The sequence below is a fragment of the Salvelinus alpinus genome, chromosome 25 (genome assembly GCF_045679555.1).
Source record: "Salvelinus alpinus chromosome 25, SLU_Salpinus.1, whole genome shotgun sequence".
NCBI classification, from domain to species: Eukaryota; Metazoa; Chordata; class Actinopteri; order Salmoniformes; family Salmonidae; genus Salvelinus; species Salvelinus alpinus.
Window position 1 is genome coordinate 17,443,826 of NC_092110.1, and position 22,945 is coordinate 17,466,770.

At 41.3% G+C, this 22,945-nt stretch overlaps 1 protein-coding gene across 9 annotated transcripts; it reads left to right on the forward strand.

The window, feature by feature from the left end:
* The first annotated feature begins 11,815 nt into the window (after positions 1-11,815).
* On the forward strand, positions 11,816-15,704 carry LOC139553496 (putative nuclease HARBI1). 9 transcript variants are annotated; one of them, XM_071365897.1, is made up of 10 exons: positions 11,816-12,720; positions 12,808-12,984; positions 13,075-13,136; positions 13,219-13,305; positions 13,393-13,434; positions 13,503-13,676; positions 13,756-13,791; positions 13,890-14,444; positions 14,726-14,837; positions 14,932-15,704. In XM_071365897.1, exons 1-7 carry the CDS (start codon positions 12,657-12,659, stop codon positions 13,789-13,791), a joined length of 642 nt encoding a protein of 213 aa, XP_071221998.1. In that variant the 5' UTR covers positions 11,816-12,656; the 3' UTR covers positions 13,890-14,444; positions 14,726-14,837; positions 14,932-15,704. The 9 variants fall into 9 exon arrangements, with proteins under 9 accessions (XP_071221998.1, XP_071221997.1, XP_071221996.1 ...); XM_071365896.1 differs by having other exon boundaries at positions 13,503-13,791; XM_071365890.1 differs by adding an exon at positions 14,514-14,629 and having other exon boundaries at positions 11,820-12,720; positions 13,219-13,676.
* Positions 15,705-22,945: the final 7,241 nt, after the last annotated feature.

A 22,945-nucleotide genomic window follows, 5' to 3' on the forward strand; every position in this document is an offset into this window, starting at 1 on the left:
TGCCGAGGTTCAGCTTGAGGTGGTGATCCGTCATCCACACTGATATGTCTGCCAGACATGCAGAGATGCGATTCACCACCTGGTTATCAGAGGGGGGAAAGGAGAAGATTAATTGTGTGTCGTCTGCATAGCAATGATAGGAGAGACCATGTGAGGATATGACAGAGCCAAGTGACTTGGTGTATAGCGAGAATAGGAGAGGGCCTAGAACAGAGCCCTGGGGGACACCAGTGGTGAGAGCACGTGGTGCGGAGACAGATTCTCGCCACGCCACCTGGTAGGAGCGACCTGTCAGGTAGGACGCAATCCAAGCGTGGGCCGCGCCGGAGATGCCCAGCTCGGAGAGGGTGGAGAGGAGGATCTGATGGTTCACAGTATCAAAGGCAGCCGATAGGTCTAGAAGGATGAGAGCAGAGGAGAGAGAGTTAGCTTTAGCAGTGCGGAGCGCCTCCGTGACACAGAGAAGAGCAGTCTCAGTTGAATGACTAGTCTTGAAACCTGACTGATTTGGATCAAGAAGGTCATTCTGAGAGAGATAGCAGGAGAGCTGGCCAAGGACGGCACGTTCAAGAGTTTTGGAGAGAAAAGAAAGAAGGGATACTGGTCTGTAGTTGTTGACATCGGAGGGATCGAGTGTAGGTTTTTTCAGAAGGGGTGCAACTCTCGCTCTCTTGAAGACGGAAGGGACGTAGCCAGCGGTCAAGGATGAGTTGATGAGCGAGGTGAGGTAAGGGAGAAGGTCTCCGGAAATGGTCTGGAGAAGAGAGGAGGGGATAGGGTCAAGCGGGCAGGTTGTTGGGCGGCCGGCCGTCACAAGACGCGAGATTTCATCTGGAGAGAGAGGGGAGAAAGAGGTCAAAGCACAGGGTAGGGCAGTGTGAGCAGAACCAGCGGTGTCGTTTGACTTAGCAAACGAGGATCGGATGTCGTCGACCTTCTTTTCAAAATGGTTGACGAAGTCATCAGCAGAGAGGGAGGAGGGGGAGGAGGATTCAGGAGGGAGGAGAAGGTGGCAAAGAGCTTCCTAGGGTTAGAGGCAGATGCTTGGAATTTAGAGTGGTAGAAATTGGCTTTAGCAGCAGAGACAGAAGAGGAGAATGTAGAGAGGAGGGAGTGAAAGGATGCCAGGTCCGCAGGGAGGCGAGTTTTCCTCCATTTCCGCTCGGCTGCGAGGATGATCAGCTGTCCGTCCTGTCTCCCTGTAGCGCTGTCTTAGGTGTCTCACAGTACGGACATTGCAATTTATTGTCCTCATGCCTCCTTGCAGCATGCCTAAGGCACGTTCACGCAGATGAGCAGGGACCCTGGGCATCTTTCTTTTGGTGTTTTTCAGAGTTAGTAGAATGGCCTCTTTCGTGTCCTAAGTTTTCATAACTGTGACCTTAATGTGGCCTACTGTCTGTAAGCTGTTAGTGTCTTAACGACCGTTCCACAGGTGCATGTTCATTAATTGTTAATGGTTCATTGAACAAGCATGGGAAACAGTGTTTAAAGCCTTTACAATGAAGATCTGTGAAGTTATTTGGATTTTTACGAGTCTTATCTTTGAAAGACAGGGTCCTGAAAAAGGGACATTCTTTTTTTGCTGAGCTTATTTAGGGGCAGCAGCCTCTAAGGTGCAGGTTGGACGACCCGGACGACACTGGGCCAATTGTGCGCCACCCTATGGGATTCCCAATCACGGCCGGATGTGATACAGCCTGGATACGAACCAGGGACTGTAGTGACACCTCTTGCACTGAGATACACTGCTGTGCCACTCGGGAGTAACCGGGTGGGAACCTGCTAGTGATGGCTATTTAACATTCTGATGGCCTTGAGATAGAAGCTGTTTTTCAGTTTCTCGGTCCCAGCTTTGATGCACCTGTACTGACCTCACCTTCTGGATGCTCGTGGGGTGAACAGGCTGTTGATCGGGTGGCTAGGGTGGTTGATGTCCTTGATGATTATCTTTTTGGCCTTCCTGTGACATTGGGTGCTGTAGGTGTCCTGGAGGGCAAGCAGTGTGCCCCCGGTGATGCGTTGGGCAGACCGCACCACCCTCTGGAGAGCCCTGCGGTTGCGGGTGGTGCAGTTGCCGTACAAGGTGGTGATACAGTCCGACAGGATGCTCTCAATTGTGCATGTGTAAACGTTTGTGAGGGTCTTAAAGGCCAAGCCAAATATCTTCAGCCTCCTGTGGTTGAAGAGGTGCTATTGCACCTTCCTCACCACACTGTCTGTGTGGGTGTACCATTTCAGATTGTCAGTGATGTGTACGCTGAGGAACTTGAAGCTTTTCACCTTCTCCACAATGTGAATAGGTGCGTGCTTCCCTCTGCTGTTTCCTGAAGTCCACGATCAGCTCCTTTGTTTTGTTGACATTGAGTGTGAGTGTGAGGTTATTTTCCTGGCACCACTCCGCCAGGGCCCTCACCTCCCTGTAGGTTGTCTCGTCATTGTTGGTAATCAGGCCTACTACTGTTGTGTCATCTGTAAACTTGATGATTGAGTTGGAGGCGTGCGTGGCCACGCAGGCATTGGTGAACAGGGAGTACAGGAGTGGGCTGAGCACGCAGTGTGCAGTGCGATGGCGATTGCATCGTCTGTGGATCTATTGGGGCGGTATGCAAATTGAAGTGGGTCTAGAGTGTCAGGTAAGGTAGAGGTGATATGATCCTTAACTAGCCTCTCAAAGCACTTCATGATGACAGATGTGAGTGTTACGGGGCGATAGTCATTTAGTTCAGTTACCTTTGCTTTCTTGAGTACAGGAACAATTGTGGACATCTTGAAGCAAGTGGGGACAGCAGACTGGGATAGGGAGAGTTTGAATATGTCCGTAAACACCCCTCTCGGTTTCCCATTAATTATATTATTTAAATAGCACACACACATTACGGATAGAAGGCGAGGATTTACAATAACAGTTGGCTCTATTTATCCACTGAGATTAAATTATATTTTTTCAGGAAATGCACCACATCAACTGTTACATAATAAATACAGAAATAGTACGGATAAGAATAATACCTCAAAAACAGAATGGCAATTAGTGAAAATATTTTTTTAAATTACAACTCTGAAATTTAAAATATACAAGCATTTGTTATCGGGGTTGATTTTCAACAGTGACACTATGCAGTAGCTATAGTATTTAATTAAACTATATATAGTGCATTCAGAAGGTCTTCAGACCACTTCCCTTTTTCCACATTTTGTTACGTTACAGCCTTATTCTAAAATTGATTAAATTTTTTAAAATCCTCATCTACACATAATAATACCCCATAATGACAAAGCAAAAACAGGTTTAAATATTTTTTTGCAAATGTATTAAAAATAAAAAACTTATTTACATAAGTATTCAGACCCTTTGCTATGAGACTCGAAATTGAGATCAGGTGCATCCTGTTTCCATTGATCATCCTTGAGATATTTCTACAACTCGATTGGAGTCCACCTGTGGTAAATTCAATTGACTGGGCATGATTTGGAAAGGCACACACCTGTATAAGGTCCCATAGTTGACAGTGCATGTCAGAGCAAAAACCAAGCCATGAGGTTGAAGGAATTGTCCGTAGAGCTCCGAAACAGGATTGCGTCGAGGCACAGATCTGGGGAAGGGTACCAAAAAATGTCTGCAGCATTGAAAGTCCCCAAGAACACAGTGGCCTCCAAGGGTCTTTTCACAGTCCCCAGGTCCAGAACAAATTCACGGAAACGTACAGTATTATACAGAGGCATGAGTGCATGGAATTCCCTTCCATCTTTTATAGCGCAAGTGAACAGAAAAACCTGGTTTAAAAAAACGAATAAAGCAACACCTTATGGCATAACGTCTCTCCCCCAAATGACCTACTTCTTGTGTGTATGTACTGACATGTATGTGTAACTGATAGATGGACACACACCCACACACATTACATGTTAATGTTTTTCAATGTACAGTATGTAAATTGTAAAGTATTTTGTCTGTAATGTCTTTTTCGTTGTGTCAGTTCCCAGTTAGACTAGCTGTCGCCACTGGTGTCGGCTTATGGGGATCCTAATAAAACAAATAAATAAAAAAATCCAGAGATCCTTACCTTTGCCTCGATTCGGCAGTTTCGTCCAGAAAACAATGGTATTTGTAGTTCTTTATGATAGCCACATTAGCAGCTATTTAGCATTTCATTTTCTGCGGGTAAATACAGGCAAATATATTGATAAAAGTCACCTTGTCCTAGAGAGATTTACACAGTTATCAAAACGTCACTCCAGAGTAAGTCTACATGACACTCAACCTTTGTTTTAAGAGTTTCTAAAATGAATGGTAGAAAAACGATTGGAACAAACTCCCTGTTTGACTGCTATGTTTTATGGGTATTATGACTCATGCTATGGTATTCTAATGGGAATATTTTAAAAAGTGCATATTGTTAGACCAGAAGTTGCAACATTTTTTCTTTCAGCTTTGGTCATCTTGAAACTGTTCAGCCCCAAAATGATTTGTTGTTGTTGTGGTGAAATAATCAATATAGACAAGATCCAGCATAATTGAATCATTGTTACATAAAGTGTGTGTGTGTGGTGCGGGGGGGTGTCAGGTCAATTCATACTTGACTGCTAATCTAATTAAAATAGGATGCTTATGATGAAACTGATATTAGCTGACTGACTGATAAAGACAATGCTACAAAGATATTAGCATATAACAAAAAAAATGTATTACCTTGATTTTCCAACTCATGTACAATTAATGAAAAATAGACATTGGCACACCACAGGAAGCAGCAGGCACAGTAAACCTAATGAATGAAAAGCTCGTCTCTGAACATACAGTACATACACAGCAGAGTCCCTGCACAGCAACTGCCATGTTATTCCACTCTGTGCCATATGAGTGCAATGAAAACTACTCCTCTGAATATAAAGAAGTACTGAGTGCTCTGGTTCTGAACCCTGGCCTTTGTGACCACAGGGTATGTTAATTAGGTGACAGGAAGGTATGCTTTAGATCAGCTAGTATTAGTATTCTATATCTAAGAAATACCAGTTGGTTTTAGCTAAACAAGTTGGGAGAAACACAGTAAAAAAATGTATATGGCTATTCAATCAAATTTTTAGACCAAGTGGTTAAAAATATTATGAATCCATTCCTGGGATAATTATAATATTACTTTCTGCCCAACAAGCAAGAAAGTCCTATGTTTAACACAATGTTTAAAAAAAAAACACTGTTTATTTGATTACATGAATCCAAACGAGTACTCTTTTAGTGCAAGAGGAATATTGATTGAAGGAATAGACTGCAGTCCTGACTTTGATGACCCTTTATTGCGGCCGACTCACACTGAAGGGTGTGAGGGGCTCGTCTGCACCCAGCTGACCCATTTCCCACAGATGGAGGCCCTCATCGAAGTCCTTTCCTGCCCCGCACATTGGACTGGCTGAGGAGCCCGGGTTGAGGTAGGGGGATTGTGGAGGCCAGGTCATCTGATGCAGTACTGTGGTTGCATATTTTTGCATTACCAAATGAGGAGAGAGACAAACTTCACACACCAGTCAGAGTTATACTTAAACTACATCTTTAATAATAATAAGCTTTGCAATAGCATTTTGACTTTCAATGATGCACCATTTCTAATGAACCATTGGAAGTCACTACAGAAAATTACAAAGATATTTTATAGCCAAGATACACCTCTCTCAACCTACATGACGAACCACAGATCTTAGGAACAGTTCACAAAGGTTATGATTTGTATGAAAGATATCTATAAAACATAGCAGACAGTTACTGCTGTGTCAACAGTTTTCATTGTAAAGACCAGTGTCTGGCCCTCTTACTCCAAAAGGGAACCGCCTCTCCCTGGTACGGCATAGAACAGAACCATTAGCTCATGTTCTCTGGAATGCTCTTTAGGTTTTATCACCCAAAGACATCGTAAATCTCCTCTGTCTGTGTTATCTCATAGAGGCCCATCCTCAGTAGAACACACACACACAATAGTTAACAGAATACTCTATTCTGTCGAATAAAACAACTCTTATAATGTAATACAAGCATTATACCATAATCTTGCAATTTTCCACGACACTACTTACATTTTCACTTTTAATTCTTCACACATATTTATTATGGCATCCTCCCCCTTCTCTTGTATGATACTTGTGATCCTCTCCACAGCCAGGTAAGTTGAGTTCCAACGTGTTTGATTTGGATGGATCAACTGCAGTTTGCACTCATTCTCTACAACCGCAGCAGCTAAAATTGACCGCCCCGTTTTATTCCACATGGCTTGGCATTTGGCAAGACACCTGGGCAACCTTTTGTAGCTATCACTATTTGTTCCTGCCAACGCTGAATCTGTTGTTGCGATGAGGTTCAGCAGGTGACATGCACACCGTTGATCGCTGAGGGAGTTGATATTCTAGGCCACTGTCATTTTCCAGGAAGGAATATGTGTCTTGGAATTCAACTTCTCTACTGCTTCCTCAGCTGAGTTTCGGTCTGCTGACTCAACTGCCTGGCTATGCTCCCAAAAAACATTGAATGCTTTGATGAAGTTTGATACACTGTCTGTTGTGGTTCCTTGGTTCGTAGTTGCAGAGCTGAACATATTGTAGTTTGTCATCTTTCTGGATGTTTCCTCTGTATACAAAATGACTGCATCAATCTGGGCAAAATGTATATAGCCTGACCAGTTTGGTTTTATACAAATTAACTTAAAACAGCACATGAAGTGCAATCTGTATTTGGGCAACGACAACATTTTTGTTTTGGCTCTGTTGTCCAGCACATTGGATTTTAAAAGATACAATGACAATGGGGTTAAAGTGCAGTCAGCTATAATGTGTTTTTATTCATATCAAATGAACCATTTAGAAATTACAGCATGTTTTGAATTATGTCACTTTCCAAATACATACGTATGTTGGGGAATATTGTTCTTTCTTTTCCCCAGTTATAAGAACTATAGTATTACCAAACATGATTTTTGGCTATTATTCGAAACTCAGTGATCCAACCAGATATAACGGTAGCTAACGTTAGGTAATAAGCAAGCAAAAATAAGATAATGCACATACCTAAAAATCCCAGGTCTCAAAATGATTTATTTATTTTATCTTCACAAGTTCATTAATTTCACTTTTAGCTATCCCCAACAACTTACATTATGGGATGGCTAGCTATTAGCCACCAAAATGTCAATGCGGTAGCAGCCCGCACAACAGCTTATAATTCCTTCAGCTGTGTAAAGACGTTGGTCAGGGTTAGCTTCTAACTAGCTAGTAACAGGATGAGCTAGCTAATGTTAGCATTATGCTACAGACTGAATGCAACTGGCTAGTAGCAACACTTTGTTAGCTACATTACATAGCCTACACAACAACGCCATTCATGCCGATAAAATACACTGCTCAAAAAAATAAAGGGAACACTTAAACAACACAATGTAACTCCAAGTCAATCACACTTCTGTGAAATCAAACTGTCCACTTAGGAAGCAACACTGATTGACAATACATTTCACATGCTGTTGTGCAAATGGAATAGACAAAAGGTGGAAATTATAGGCAATTAGCAAGACACCCCCAAAAAAGGAGTGATTCTGCAGGTGGTGACCACAGACCACTTCTCAGTTCCTATGCTTCCTGGCTGATGTTTTGTTCACTTTTGAATGCTGGCGGTGCTCTCACTCTAGTGGTAGCATGAGACGGAGTCTACAACCCACACAAGTGGCTCAGGTAGTGCAGTTCATCCAGGATGGCACATCAATGCGAGCTGTGGCAAAAAGATTTGCTGTGTCTGTCAGCGTAGTGTCCAGAGCATGGAGGCGCTACCAGGAGACAGGCCAGTACATCAGGAGACGTGGAGGAGGCCGTAGGAGGGCAACAACCCAGCAGCAGGACCGCTACCTCCGCCTTTGTGCAAGGAGGTGCACTGCCAGAGCCCTGCAAAATGACCTCCAGCAGGCCACACATGTGCATGTGTCAGCATATGGTCTCACAAGGGGTCTGAGGATCTCATCTCGGTACCTAATGGCAGTCAGGCTACCTCTGGCGAGCACATGGAGGGCTGTGCGGCCCCACAAAGAAATGCCACCCCACACCATGACTGACCCATCACCAAACCGGTCATGCTGGAGGATGTTGCAGGCAGCAGAACGTTCTCCACGGCGTCTCCAGACTCTGTCACGTCTGTCACATGTGCTCATGTGCTCAGTGTGAACCTGCTTTCATCTGTGAAGAGCACAGGGCGCCAGTGGCGAATTTGCCAATATTGGTGTTCTCTGGCAAATGCCAAACGTCCTGCACGGTGTTGGGCTGTAAGCACAACCCCCACCTGTGGACGTCGGGCCCTCATACCACCCTCATGGAGTCTGTTTATGACCGTTTGAGCAGACACATGCACATTTGTGGCCTGCTGGAGGTCATTTTGCAGGGCGCTGGCAGTGCACCTCGTTGCACAAAGGCGGAGGTAGCGGTCCTGCTGCTGGGTTGTTGCCCTCCTACGGCCTCCTCCACGTCTCCTGATGTACTGGCCTGTCTCCTGGTAGCGCCTCCATGCTCTGGACACTACGCTGACAGACACAGCAAATCTTTTTGCCACAGCTCGCATTGATGTGCCATCCTGGATGAACTGCACTACCTGAGCCACTTGTGTGGGTTGTAGACTCCGTCTCATGCTACCACTAGAGTGAGAGCACCGCCAGCATTCAAAAGTGACCAAAACATCAGCCAGGAAGCATAGGAACTGAGAAGTGGTCTGTGGTCACCACCTGCAGAATCACTCCTTTTTTGGGGGTGTCTTGCTAATTGCCTATAATTTCCACCTTTTGTCTATTCCATTTGCACAACAGCATGTGAAATGTATTGTCAATCAGTGTTGCTTCCTAAGTGGACAGTTTGATTTCACAGAAGTGTGATTGACTTGGAGTTACATTGTGTTGTTTAAGTGTTCCCTTTATTTTTTTGAGCAGTGTATATTTAGAACTTTACTTTTCGCACCATTACAAGTTTCCTCAAGTTTGACGGAAAGTTTTTGTAGGCAGCCACCTCCACCATCTTTGGTAAGCAGAGCTTACATTCCATAATGTGAGGATCTGTGTTTATTGCACTATAACCCAATACTACATCACGTGATTGAATATTAGCAACTGTTGGCCTGGGCGCCTGGGTGTCTGTGTGTGTGTGCTGGAAGTAACAGTTAGCCCCAGATAAGTGTGCTGGGAAGCTGTGGTTAGCCTTGAGCGAGAACAGTGTGCTTTCTATGCAGGTGCAAGAGGCTCAAACAATGTTACAGAGCTGTCTGACCTCAGTCTCTGGGGTGTGGGAGCATAATCTACACAGCAACAGCGCCAGACACCAAGGAGCGCCAAGAGGCTGGGACCAGTCTGAGCGCCAGCGATAGGCTGAGCAAAGTTTAAACCACGCTCAGCCTCTACTGTGATAAGCCAACAGACGGGTTGGAACTACGTCTGTCACAGTATAATTACAGCTGTTTACTTACATCCTGCCAGTTCTCTGTTCTGCCATGCGAGGTGATACAGAGAACCCGTATATACGAAAATTGCATTTACCATTTATCGCTTGAGTTTAATAAAAATACTTAAAGTATATTCGGTGACTCTGAATCACATTTTGTCCTGATACCAGATTTGAATTGACGCAAATCCCTTATATGGTGACCCCGACGTGATCTGGTGAAGGACTTCGCTGGACATTGGCGTGCCAGCCAATTGACCATTGCTGTCGTCAGACGGGTGTGTCTCACAACTCCAGACCGGTCAACTAAAAAGGTAAGCAGAAACCTATTGTGAAAAACTACATTTCTGCACATTGGCATTATCCAAATTTAGTTTTGTGAGACAATTGTTTGATGTAAGTGACCAAATTATATGATTGATAAAATTTGAAATATAAATAACAATAGCCGTAAGAAGCGTATGTTGTGGTGAATGCAATTTTGATTGGCCAAGTAAACGTAGGTATAACAGCGAATGTACTGTACTAGATACTGGGTATCAAGTTTGATTGTAGTTAATAAGTCGGGGACTATTAACAAGTGTGTGTGTGTAAACGTAGGTGTAACAGCGAATGTAATGTACTGGATACTGGGTATCAAGTTTGATTGTAGTTAATAAGTCAGGGACTATTAACAAGAGTGAGTGAAGTCCTGGAACTACTGTTGTCAGAACGTATGAGTGATGTACATTAGGTATTAGTCGGCGTACTAATACTGGTTTGAATGATCTGCGGATAACGGTACAGGCGGGGACCTGTGTTATACTGAGATTGGCTTACTGAGTGACTGGCGTACAGTAGGTATTAGTCGGCGTACTAATACTGGTTTGAATGATCTGCGGATAACGGTACAGGCGGGGACCTGTGTTATACTGAGAATGGTTTACTGATTAAAGTTCATTGGGTATTAAGTCACAGCGCTACTGCAAAGTTTGAATGACCGGCGGGTATTTTTGAAGTTATAACATTTAGCTATTAAGGGTGGTAATAACGCTGATATAGATTTTACATTAGAATTCACATTATAATTGAGACCCTAATCCCATTAAATAAAAAACAATTGAAAATGAATAGTTAGGAGAGAAGCCAAGTGTGTATGATTTAGGTGAGAAGCCTAGGTGAGTGTGGGTGAATACTTATATGACAGTGAATGAAGTGTATTAAGGTGAGATACTGAGTTTGTATGGTGTAAGTTGAAGCTTACTGGTGTGAATGAAGATTTGTATATTTCAGTAGGAGCTGGTATCAGTTTGAATGAGGTCAGGGACCTACAGATGAGATGTCTGTGCCAGAAGTTAAATCATTGAGTATTGGGGAGGTATAGATTAAATATTGATTGTATTAAAGATTTGTTCTAAATATATACTAGTTATACATTTCCCCATTGCAGGTTACTGTGACTGAGTTGATTGCAAACCGTAGTTCGGTAGAGAATAACTGTATCGAGATTGGCCCTGAATTTATACATACCCCATTGTGTGTGACTGCGACTAAGTTAAATGTGTATTTGCTAAACAACCCTGTTTTTCAGTTAGTTTTCATACCCTTCCAGTTAAACATTTATTCTGATACAAGTAGTGAGTGATTATATCTGGGGGAAAGGTGTATTAAGATAAAATTATAGAAAAGTGACAGTGTAATTAATAGAGGGCGAACAAATTTATGCCCTAATTTCTGAACATATATCCCTATTTGAACGCAAACTAGAGACGCGATTTTATTCTGATTTGAACTATTTTGTCCATTATCCCGTTATTTAAATAAGTCTCTATTATGGATCACCAAGATATTGAAAAAGTGTTGAAAACGTTGAAATCATCGTTAGAAATAAATGGTGGAAAAGAAGGAAGAGAGTGGAAAACGGAGGGAGAGTTAAGAAGGGGTAAACTTAAAGATGCCATGGAAAAGGCAAAACTAAAGGAGCGCATAGGGTTGGCTATGCTGGAGAAACTTTCTGCCTACAACGCGGGAGACTCGGGTTAGTATCTCAGCCTTGGCACCGAGAGACTAAAATTCATTCTGATTGTAATTCAAACACTGATATGTTTTGCCGGGAGAGATACGGTTAGTAAGTGTTTGTCTAGGATATAAACTGAACGTTTTAATAGCTTGTTTAGGTTAAATTGAAAGACTAATCCATTCTAAATGATAGCGAGGCGCTTTCGATGTGATACGTTGTGTTGCCTAAATGATCTGCTGGAATAATGTATAGAGACTGGAGTCATATTTAAATTATTAAATCATAGAAGACAGTTAATAACGGAGAGATACGATAAAGTTGTGCCCATCGGAATGTTATTATTGTTATGGATTGACTGACATGCGATTGTAACGATTCTCTAATTCCTCCTCCTCCTCGGACGAGGAGAGGAGAGAGGGATCTGAAGACCAATGTGCAGCGAGGTATGATGACATAACTGATATTTATTGAATTACGAAACGAACACGAAAACACTTGAAAATTACAAAATAACAAACACGACGTAGACAGACCTGGGGCCTGTTGCACAAAAGTAGAATTAAGACATCCGGGATAAATGACTCAGCTGAGCTCAATGAAGCCAAAACATGTGCGTCCAGGCTTAATTGGTTGCACAAAGACCAAGCCAGGATGAGCAGACACGGATTCATTAAGCCAGGTGAAACCAATCCTGGATAGGTGCGCGCTCACGGCTCACTCAAATAGACCCCGCCACAGATCACAGATTAACTGATTTACCATGGCAACTAGAGCCGCGTACTTTTCCCCGTCGGAAGCACAAATCCTCATGGAGTCATACGAGGAGGTAAAAGATATAATTAAGAAGAAAGGCAACACCGCCACAGTGATAAAGCAAAGAGAAAAAGCGTGGCAAAGTATTGCAGACCGCCTGAATGCGTAAGTAGTGCACAATTACACACTCACCGCTCCGCTGAAACATCACAATTACAATTCAAATATTTAATTCACGTCTCCAAAAATGCAGTTGTACTGTAATTATGAAACGGTTAAATTTTTAATTGAAATGCACTGCAGATATGAGTGAAATTGTGTAAAGTAACTCCATCACACTGTATAAAGCTATGATAAATTTTTTGATATTTTTACTGAAAACAAGACAAAAATACCAAGTAATTTTTTGCAGTGTGACTCCATTAAATGTGTGTGTGTGTGTAGATTAAACATGAACGGGCCAAAACGGACATGGCAGCAGGTCAAAATCAAATACAAGAACATTCTGCAGAATGGTATGGTCCCTGACTAATATTTAACAAAGCACAAGCATATATTGTACCCAGAAGGTGCCTGCTCACACATTGTCTGTACTGTTTTAGCAGTGAAAAAGAATACCCACAGACAAGGCACGGGTGGTGGGTCACCAAAGGCTGACCTTACCCCAGCAGAGGACATGGCCTTGGAGCTAAATAAAGGCAGGCCCGTCTTAGAGGGGATCCCTGGAGGGAAAGAGACGAGCATAGGTTCCTCCCAAGATGCCACCCGCTTCATTCAAGGTATGTCCTTCCATCTCTACATGGGATACAACCACATTCATATTGAATCAATTTGGACTGTCTGACTTTGGTTTACCTATTGCCTTGCAGTGTCTGGCAGCACTGTGTTCCTGTTAGAGCCACCAGCACAAGCACCAGACGATGCTGATCCAGTGAGTACTCCATCAAAGGCATACTGTAGGCCTGGCATGTCTTGTCTACTAGCTTCAATATGAATCCGATTAAATGTGATAGGGTGAAGGCCCCAGTGCAGCAGCAACAGCACATGATGGAGACGATGATGAGGAGGAGACCATCTCTCTGGATTCCAGAAGGCATGAGGTATCATGTTAAGACTGTGAAAGTACTATTTACTCTACAATGGTGAGGAGTCCTCATCAAAATCAAAAAATCAAATTTCTTTTACAGGACCCAGATGCTATACAGTGGGAAAACCAGCCTGGCAACATAGTGCGTATTAATAAAAGGACACCACATCCTGCCAAATTCCAGCTGCGCTAATTGTATTGTGTTCACAGAGCTCACAAGCTATCAGAAAGTTGTATGGCAACCACCTCCGGCGCCAAATAGAACTGGCAGACATAGACATTCAGTACAAGAAGAAAAGGATGGAAAATCTTGCACTGGAGTCCGAAATAAAAAAGAGGACAATTAGGAAACTGGACCTTGAAATAAAAAAACTTGAGAGGGAGGTGAGATATGCCTTCAATGTACACTGTATGCTAACTGTAACACAAATGTATTAATCATTATTTTTCTTTCCTCCCCCAGCTCCAAGAAGATGACACAGCTCAAAATAAAAATTAGGTATATTCTCGTAAAGTCAAGTGAGCCATGACATATGAGCTCTTATTGTGAGCACACAGGACGGTGGCATCTTTCTAAGGTTTTTTTTATTTTCCCAGCAATCAGTACAACCAAGTCATCGTTATAAGGCATCGCCCTCTTTTGCCCACCCCCCCAGCACCAGGTGTGGCCACTAGCCTATATGAAGGGCCAAAATTGTGTGTTCCTTTCTGCTCTGACAATGGCATGCCCATTCGTGCGAGATGTGGTGGATGAAGAAGCACTTGTGCTGAGGAGAGCCTTCAGGCGAGAAAGGGTCTTCAGGGACCGGTTGGACCCACTGGCCTTCCCTGATGACCATCTATATGAAAGATACAGGTTTTCTGCAGATGGCATCAGGTATCTATGCAGACTACTGGGTCCCAGGATTAAGCACCGCACTGCACGGAGCCATGCACTGAGTGTGGAGCAAATGGTTTGTGTGGCCTTGCGCTTTTTTGCTAGTGGAGCCTTCCTGTACTCAGTGGGGGATGCAGAACAGCTGAACAAGGCCACAATTTGCCGCACAATAAGGAGTGTGTGTCTGGCTATCAAAGCATTAGCAGATGTCTTCATCTCCTTCCCTGGCCACAGAAGACTCTGTGACATCAAAGAGGAGTTCTATAGGATTGCAGGTAAGAGGATCTACAAATTACAGGACAACTGTTAACACATAGTAGGATACTCATTACTTTGTGTGACAGGTTTCCCCAATGTCATTGGTGCAGTGGACTGCACACACATAAGGATAAAAGCCCCCTCAGGTGCCCATGAGGCCGATTTTGTGAATAGGAAATCCTTTCACAGCATTAATGTTCAGGTGAACATAACTTTTTGATATTGTCCATTGACGAACACTCTGCATTGCCAGTGATGTGCATTGATTGGTGTAATATCCCTCATCTTATGATTTCAGATGGTCTGCAATGCTGACTGTGTGATCAGCAATGTTGTGGCAAAATGGCCTGGCTCAGTCCATGACTCCAGAATCTTTCGGGCCTCTGAAATCTATCAGTGCCTATCACAAGGTAAGCCACACAACCCCTATTTATAACCATCATGGCTGTGTCAAGAATATCACTGTGTTTATGAGGTAGTAATGATGAGATTTTGTGTTGACAGGTGAATTCTCTGGTGTGTTGCTGGGAGACAGGGGGTATGGCTGCCAGCCTTTTCTCCTGACACCTTTCACAGACCCCCAGGAAGCACAGCAGGCCTACAACCATGCCCATGCCAGGACCAGGGCCAGAGTTGAAATGACCTTTGGCCTCCTGAAGGCACGCTTTCACTGCCTTCACAAATTAAGGGTCAGCCCTGTTAGGGCATGTGATATTACTGTGGCTTGTGCTGTCCTCCACAATGTGGCCTGCCTGAGGAAGGAGAGGGCCCCCAGAGTGCCACCAGCCATGGACTGGGACAATCCGGCAATCTTCCCTGATGACGACAGTGGTCGGCTGCTGAGGGACCAATATGTGTTGAATTATTTTAGTTAGTATGTGTGCTTTAAATTTTGGTTAAATATGTCCTGCGGTGGCAGAGGAATTTGTTTTTTTTTGGGTTCGTTTTTTGACGAATTTGGCCTCTTATGATGTTTGTGCGGTATACTGTGTGTAATACAAGGCTGCAGGGAGGCTACTGCATCCATTCATTTGTCTGTTCAGTTGATGTGTATGGATTTGTCCTGCATTTATTTTAGTGTGCAGACATGCAGGGTGTGTTATATACAGACCTTTGAATGTGTATGTATCATTTTGTATAATATGCTTGGATTCTGTGCTTTCCATCTTGTAGAGTCACTGTGACTTCAGTTTCGAAAGGAGCTGATGGTTTACCTGCTTTGTTTTGTCCTTATTCAATAAAGGAACATAATGTTACACATTGTGTTTTTATATTCATATGGAATGTGTATTTGTTTATATGACAGAGTACTAGGGCCACACTGAAGAAAAAGGATAAAGTCATAAATTTATGAGGCTGGTTCTTTCTGCAGAAAAGCTACATATTGTTTTTACAGTTTTGATACTTATGACAATGTGATACTTAATATTCTGGCACATCAGCATGTCTTTGTTTATGAAACCATACTGAAGTACAATTTCACGAAATGCCCCACATCTGTCATTTTAACAACTGTCCTCCTTTAAAACAACTGGTTACAATATTATGACTTGTGTTTTTTTCCCCTCTGTGGCCCTAATATTCTATCATTTTATATATAGCCTTATAGTCTATGGGAAACTGTAAATTATCTAATGATAGCAACATCATCTAAAAATCATTTTTTATCCAAAATCATTGAAATTAATGATCACAAACGTTTAAATAATAACAGTGGGTCTAGTTATATGTGATAACAATGTATAGTGAGCAGTGAAATAACTATTGGTTTCCATTTGTGGTGACTGCTGACTGACATTAGGGATGAGATTAAATAGATCCTGGAATTTAGCCTGGTCTGGAGCAGGCTAGCTCCACAGAATAAATCTCCATGGTAATTTATACCATAACATATCCTCCTGCCCCCTATCCATCTTTAGTGCAACCGGATTACGGATCAATTGAGCCAGGATCACCAAGATATCCTGGCTTAATCCCTTATCCTAGTTTTGTGCAACAGGCCCCTGAACATGGAACTTACATACAACATGAAGAACGCACGAACAGGTACACGACTACAAACAAACGCTACAGTCCCGTGTGGCACGAACATACATACAGACACAGGAGACAACCACCCACAACGAACACTGTGAAACAACCTACCTAAATATGACTCTCAATTAGAGGAACGCCAAACACCTGCCTCTAATTGAGAGCCATACCAGGCAACCCTTAAACCAACATAGAAACAGACAACATAGAATGCCCACCCAAACTCACGTCCTGACCAACTAACACATACAACAAACTAACAGAAATAGGTCAGGAACGTGACAGCGATATAAATTTAGCGAGGTACATGGTGTTTTAAAAGCTTGCGATAGACTTAAAGGTTTTGTTGTTGCTAACTAACGTTGTGATATCATTGAGTTCTAACGTAAAACTGTTTCCTAAAGTAGAATACACCATGAATGGGTTTTAGATATAACCATTAAGGAAATTTAAAACTAATATCGTCAGGGTAGTCTAAAAAGATGCTAAAACTAGCAACAAAAATTGCTAGGTGGCAATCACGGATTGTTGGCGCTCACTGGGCTATATTTGGCTATAAGAGAGGAAAGTCAGAATAGTTTAATCGTAAAAGTTTATGATAGCTCTTTATTGATTTTTAGTTTGAATGTCTAGGTAACACCAGTGAAATTTAACAGAAAGTGAAGGTATATTAAACCTCTACCACTTCTCTCTCCCGGATCCGGGATCCTCCTCATCAAAAAAGCTGACTAGCATAGCCTAGCCTAACGGGACAGGGATATCATATAATATAATTTTCATGAAATCACAAGTCCAATACAGCAAATGAAAGATAAACATCTTGTGAATCCAGCCATCATTTCCAATTTTTAAAATGTTTTACAGCGAAAACACAATATGTATTTCTATTAGCTAACCACAATAGCCAAAGACTCAACCGCATATTTTAACCATGTTTCTACCGCATAGGTAGCTATCACAAAACCAACCAAATAGAGATATAATTAGTCACTAACCAAGAAACAACTTCATCAGATGACAGTCTTATAACATGTTATACAATACATTTATGTTTTGTTCGAAAAATTTGCATATTTGAGGTATAAATCATAGTTTTACATTGCAGCTACCATCACAAATAGCACCGAAGCAGCCAGAATAATTACAGAGAGCAACGTGAAATACATAAATACTCATCATAAAACATTTATGAAAAATACATGGTGTACAGCAAATGAAAGATAAACATCTTGTGAATCCAGCCAATTTTTTAAGTGTTTTACAGCGAAAACACAATATATATTTCTATTAGCTCACTACAGTAGCCAAACACACAACGCAATTTACTCCCTGCCAAAATAGCTTGCACAAAACCGACAGAATAGAGATAAAATTAATCACTAACCTTGAACAACTTCATCAGATGACAGTCTTATAACATCAGGTTATACAATACACTTATGTTTTGTTCGAAAATGTGCATATTTAGAGCTACAAATCCTGATTATACATTGTGAATACGTAGCATCGATTCACCAGAATCTCCAGAGATATTTTGGACACTCACCTAATCTGACCAAAGGACTCATCATAAACTTTACATAAAAATACTTGTTGTATGGCAAATGAAAGATACAAATGAAAGATGCAACCGCCATGTTAGATTTAAAAAAATAACTTTACCATAACAAACAGCTTGCGTTATTGCGAGACAGCGCTCGCCAAAACGGCAGAGAATAGGAATCAACATTCATTTTCCACAGAAATACGAAATAACATCATAAATTGTTCTTACTTTTGCTGAGCTTCCATCAGAATCTTGTACAAGGAGTCCTTGGTCCAGAATAAATCGTTGTTTGGTTTTAGAATGTCCTTTTCTTCTGTCGAATTCGCGCCACAATGCTAGCCAATGTTGATAACGTTCTCATTTTCTCTCGACCCAAAGAACGGAAAACTCCAAAAGTCCCAATAAACGTTGAATAATCTGATAAAACTCGGTTGAAAAAACCTACTTTACGATGTTATTATCACATGTATCAAATAAAATCAGAGCCGGAGATATTCGCCGTGTAAACCGAACGCTTATCAGAAGACAATATCGAGGTGCTTCGCGCGCCTTGGTAGAGAATTATCCACACCAAGGCGCGCGAAACAAAACTTCTAATATTCCATATGTGAGTGTGTCCCTTTAAGATATTTAAACATGGAAATCCCCTCTAACCCAAACGTTTACTACAAACAAAACCTAGTAATTATAACTGTCCCTTTAACATGAAATCAGCTCCACCGGCATGTTAACTTCTTGTCAATAGGGGGCGCTGTTTTCACTTTGGAAAAAATCGTGCCCAAATGAAACGGCCTCGTACTCTTTTCTAGATCATACAATATGCATATTATTATTACTATTGGATAGAAAACACTCAGACGTTTCTAAAACTGTTTGAATTATGTCTGTGAGTAAAACAGAACTAATTTTGCAGCAAACTTCCATGCAGGAAGTGAAAAATCTAAAAAGAGGCTCTGTTTCAGGGCCTGCCTATTCAATTGCCTTATATTTATCGATATGCATGCACTTAAATTTGTATTTATTGTATGCTGCTCTTTCTATGCCATTTTAATATTTGAGAAATTAACCAATGATATTAGGCCACTCTTGGCCATGATTATAGACACCTGTGTGTCTTGACACTATATAAACGAGTCATCCCGCAGTGTCTGTGATTGTACCCTGATGAAGACAGCTTGCCTGTCGAAACGTTGGTAAATTAAATATTTTTTGCATCTGAGCTCCTAGAGTGTGCGGCTCTCCTTTATTTTCAAGTTTTCTACTCCGCTAGCCAGCACCTCGCCTAAATAGGTGTGCGTTTCTTTTTCTTCTAGTGGGTAATGATGGTGGCAGGAGTGCGAAGTGCTGGGCAGCCTGGCGCCCTCAAGCGGGAGCATGCGTGACAGGATGTTGACTACAAACCATCATAATTAGGTTAATTGCGGGATTTCTTCGTCTTTTCAATAGCATTGGGTCTATGATATTGACTAAAATATGGGTTTCTGATTGTAAGTATTGGTATGTTTTACCTGGACAGATTCTGCCCACAGTGATTGTTTAAGATATAAACTGAACGTTTTAGCAGCTTGCTTAGTTCAAATTGAAAGGCTAATTTATTCAATATAAATAGTGAGGCGATTTCGATGTAATACGTTGTCTGTTGCCTAAATGGTCTATTGGAATAACATATTGAGAATCGAGTCGTATTTAAATAACTGAATCCAATAAGGGACAGTTACCTACATCTAATGAATTCTAATAATATATCTAAATATAATAATATTTCTAATATATCTAGATATCTAAACATGGGTATAACTTATTGCAGGATACAACTGCAATGAACTGAAGTTGTAGGCAGGAAAAGGCTCTGGTATTCCAAAATGTGTTTTTTCCTTATGAATTGACTGATGTAGTTTGTACATTTGGCGCATTACATGTTACTTTTAAAGTCTTGGACATTTCACATAAGTGTGAAGCCGAAAGAGAAGAGAAAGTTGTCAAGTTTGTTTTTAACCTTAAGATAGAGGTAAGCGCTGAACGTTGTTCAGAATGGGTATATATATATTTTCCTACTGGTAAGAATACAAGTGTTTCCATGTTTTAGACCGCTGGTGAAAATGAGTCATGCTCTCTAAGCTATATCGGGCTGTAAGGGATTCAGTGGGACATTTGCAGTAGAGGTCTGAATAGTTGAATCGGAAACGTTCTTTGATCATTTCTGATTACTGTTGCTGGGTTTTATAGTTTAGGTAACACCAGTTAATTTGAGCAGGAAGTTAATGTATTCTAACATTATAATCTGTTTCCATTACGTGGAACAGTGTCTGGTCATTAAAGTGGTTTGCAGTTTGAGTTTGAGATTAACATTTTTACAGGGACAGTGGACATTAATCAACGTTTCAGTAAAAGTGCCGGTTTTAGCCAGCCGGCTAATTTTCAACCGGAGTCCCTTATTAAAAACATTTACAGTAACAATACAGACAATCACAGAGCAATAGCACAAAAAGCAACAAAACAAAATACATTAAAGCAACAAAGTGTTTCAACACCTCACAAGCTACAGGCAACATGGAAAGTGGCAATACACAGCTAGGGATTATGTTCACAAGTCTGATTGGCCTTTAGCCAGGTCTTCATGGTTTTTGTGAAGGTGTGATAGGTGGTACAGTTGTGTGTGTCTGATGGCAGGGTGTTCCAGACATTGGAAGCTCTCACAGAGAAAGCAGATTGACTAAAAGGTGCTTTTCCTTAAGGGAACTATACAGTCACCTCTCATGGCATACCTTGTGGATCTGCTGCCATAGGTTTGGGTTTTCTGTTTAACAAAAGTACTGAGTGGAGGGGGAGCCAGGCCATTTAGGATCTTGAATACAAGACATGCATCGGTGTACTGCACAAGATTTTTCCAACTCAGGAGCTCATGCTGAGAATGTAACAGTGCTGATGGCTATTGGACTTTCTATCAAGCACTTTGAGAGCCTGTTTGTAGACAGACTGAATGGGTTTTAATGTTGTACAGTACGCTTGGGCCCAACTAGTCAAGCAGTATGTATGTTAAGGAGACGTAGGAGACCACGTCAAACAACTTTTTAATAGATGCCTGGGATCAAATATCACTGATTCCTTACACTGAGAAATTGACTACATTTGCGACAGTAAAAAAGAATAACATTTAGTAACGATACCAGGATAACGTTATATGGTTATGGAAAAGAGAGACTAGTCAAATAATATAATATGGGAGTGAATTGTTAGACTCGGTGGCGAGATATACTTTGCTGTGTCTAAGGGTAGCACATGCTAAATTAAGCGCACATAAACGTTGGGGTACATTAAAACAAACGATTCATGATTTGAGGGAGTACAATGGACTTATCATTATCATAAACCTTTGGGTTACTGATTATGATATTAGTATAGTGAATGCTAATGAAATGTTTTTAAAAAATTCCAGGATAATGGGGGTAGTCATTTTCTCTCTTTGGAATGTTTCCGGAAGCTATGGGCTTGGGGGAGCAGTGAGTGAGATAAGGCCGTAAACTACCAAATTAAATAAGGCCTGGCCATTTTTGTTTGTTTTTACCTTAAGGTTTGCAAATACCCACATACAACACACTTGTTTTGACTATTTGTTGGTGTTCTATTTCATTTGGGTTTAGTGAGTTTTCCATTTGTCTTCGTGCCAAGGTATCTTAAAAGGGGCACACACACACATGGACATTTCTGAAGTTTTTCTTTTCTGAGTTTTAATTGAACACGTGAATTCTTTTAATAAGACATGTACTGGAAACTTACTGGAAACCTGGGATATGAAATGTATGAAATGTTTGACCGTTTTTCATTAATTAGTCTAATATAGCAATACACACTTCTTTGAAGGGTTTGCATGACCTATGACCTCTGTCCTGACTTTCCAGTGTGGTTTGATCAACCTCATTGGAAAGCCATTTGGATAATGAATTTAAGGTAATTTGTAATACTGATTTGAATGTAATTTGTAATATTGATAATTATGATGAAGTTTATAGTTCTTAGCCATGTTTGTGATTTGGACCAACGGGAAGAAGGAGAGGGCGTTGCCTTTGACTAAGGGTAGGCTGTCTTAAGTCTATTTTACTATGACCATATGGGTACAATTATTTTTCTTTATGGAGTTATTAAGGGTAGTGATTCTAATTACATTTTGTTATTTGAAATAATTTTTAGTTTTTGACCAGTAATAGTGTTTTTTTATTTATTTTTTTTTTTTTTTTTACATATTACTCACATTGGGAGTCGTGTCAAAATGGGTGGAGGTAACAGTCCTCTGTGGTTTTGGATTGAAGTTTACACACCGTGAGTGATATGTAGGTGTGTATTGTTGTGTTGTTTGTTCTGTTCTGTTTTGATACAAATCTCACCAGATTAGGTCTGCTGGATTGTTGTGATTTCTCCTGATGGGTTATAGGTCTAACTTCCTGATCCTGTGGCTCTGTGATGAAGATGAAAGTGTGATGGGGAGTGTAAGCCAATTTGAGAAGAAAAAAATTCAATGAAATGTGTTGTTATTCTCTTTGACATTGGTATTAAGAATAATTGGGAAAAGTAATAATTTATCATATAGTCAATGCTTGTCTGGATTTCCTGAATCAAAAATGAACTGAACTTAACTGTTGTTCTGATATGTCCTCTCTTTAGGTTATAATGAAAGGTGATGTCAGTCGGTCTCTTAATGCATGGAAGAGATAATTGGACCAAACAGTGTGTGTACCTCAAAACCCCCTCTAACTGGCTGAAGAAAAGCGAAACGAAGGTGTTCAATACGGCCCTGTCCACACCACTTCTACCGAGAGACCTAGGTCCGAGCCAGCAACCGGTGTACAGCATCCAATCTAAGCTGTTTTTTCTCTCATGTCTTTTCTCTCAGGAATGTGACAGGAGTCCATGTGGTGTGAGCATGGGGAGAAATCTACACAC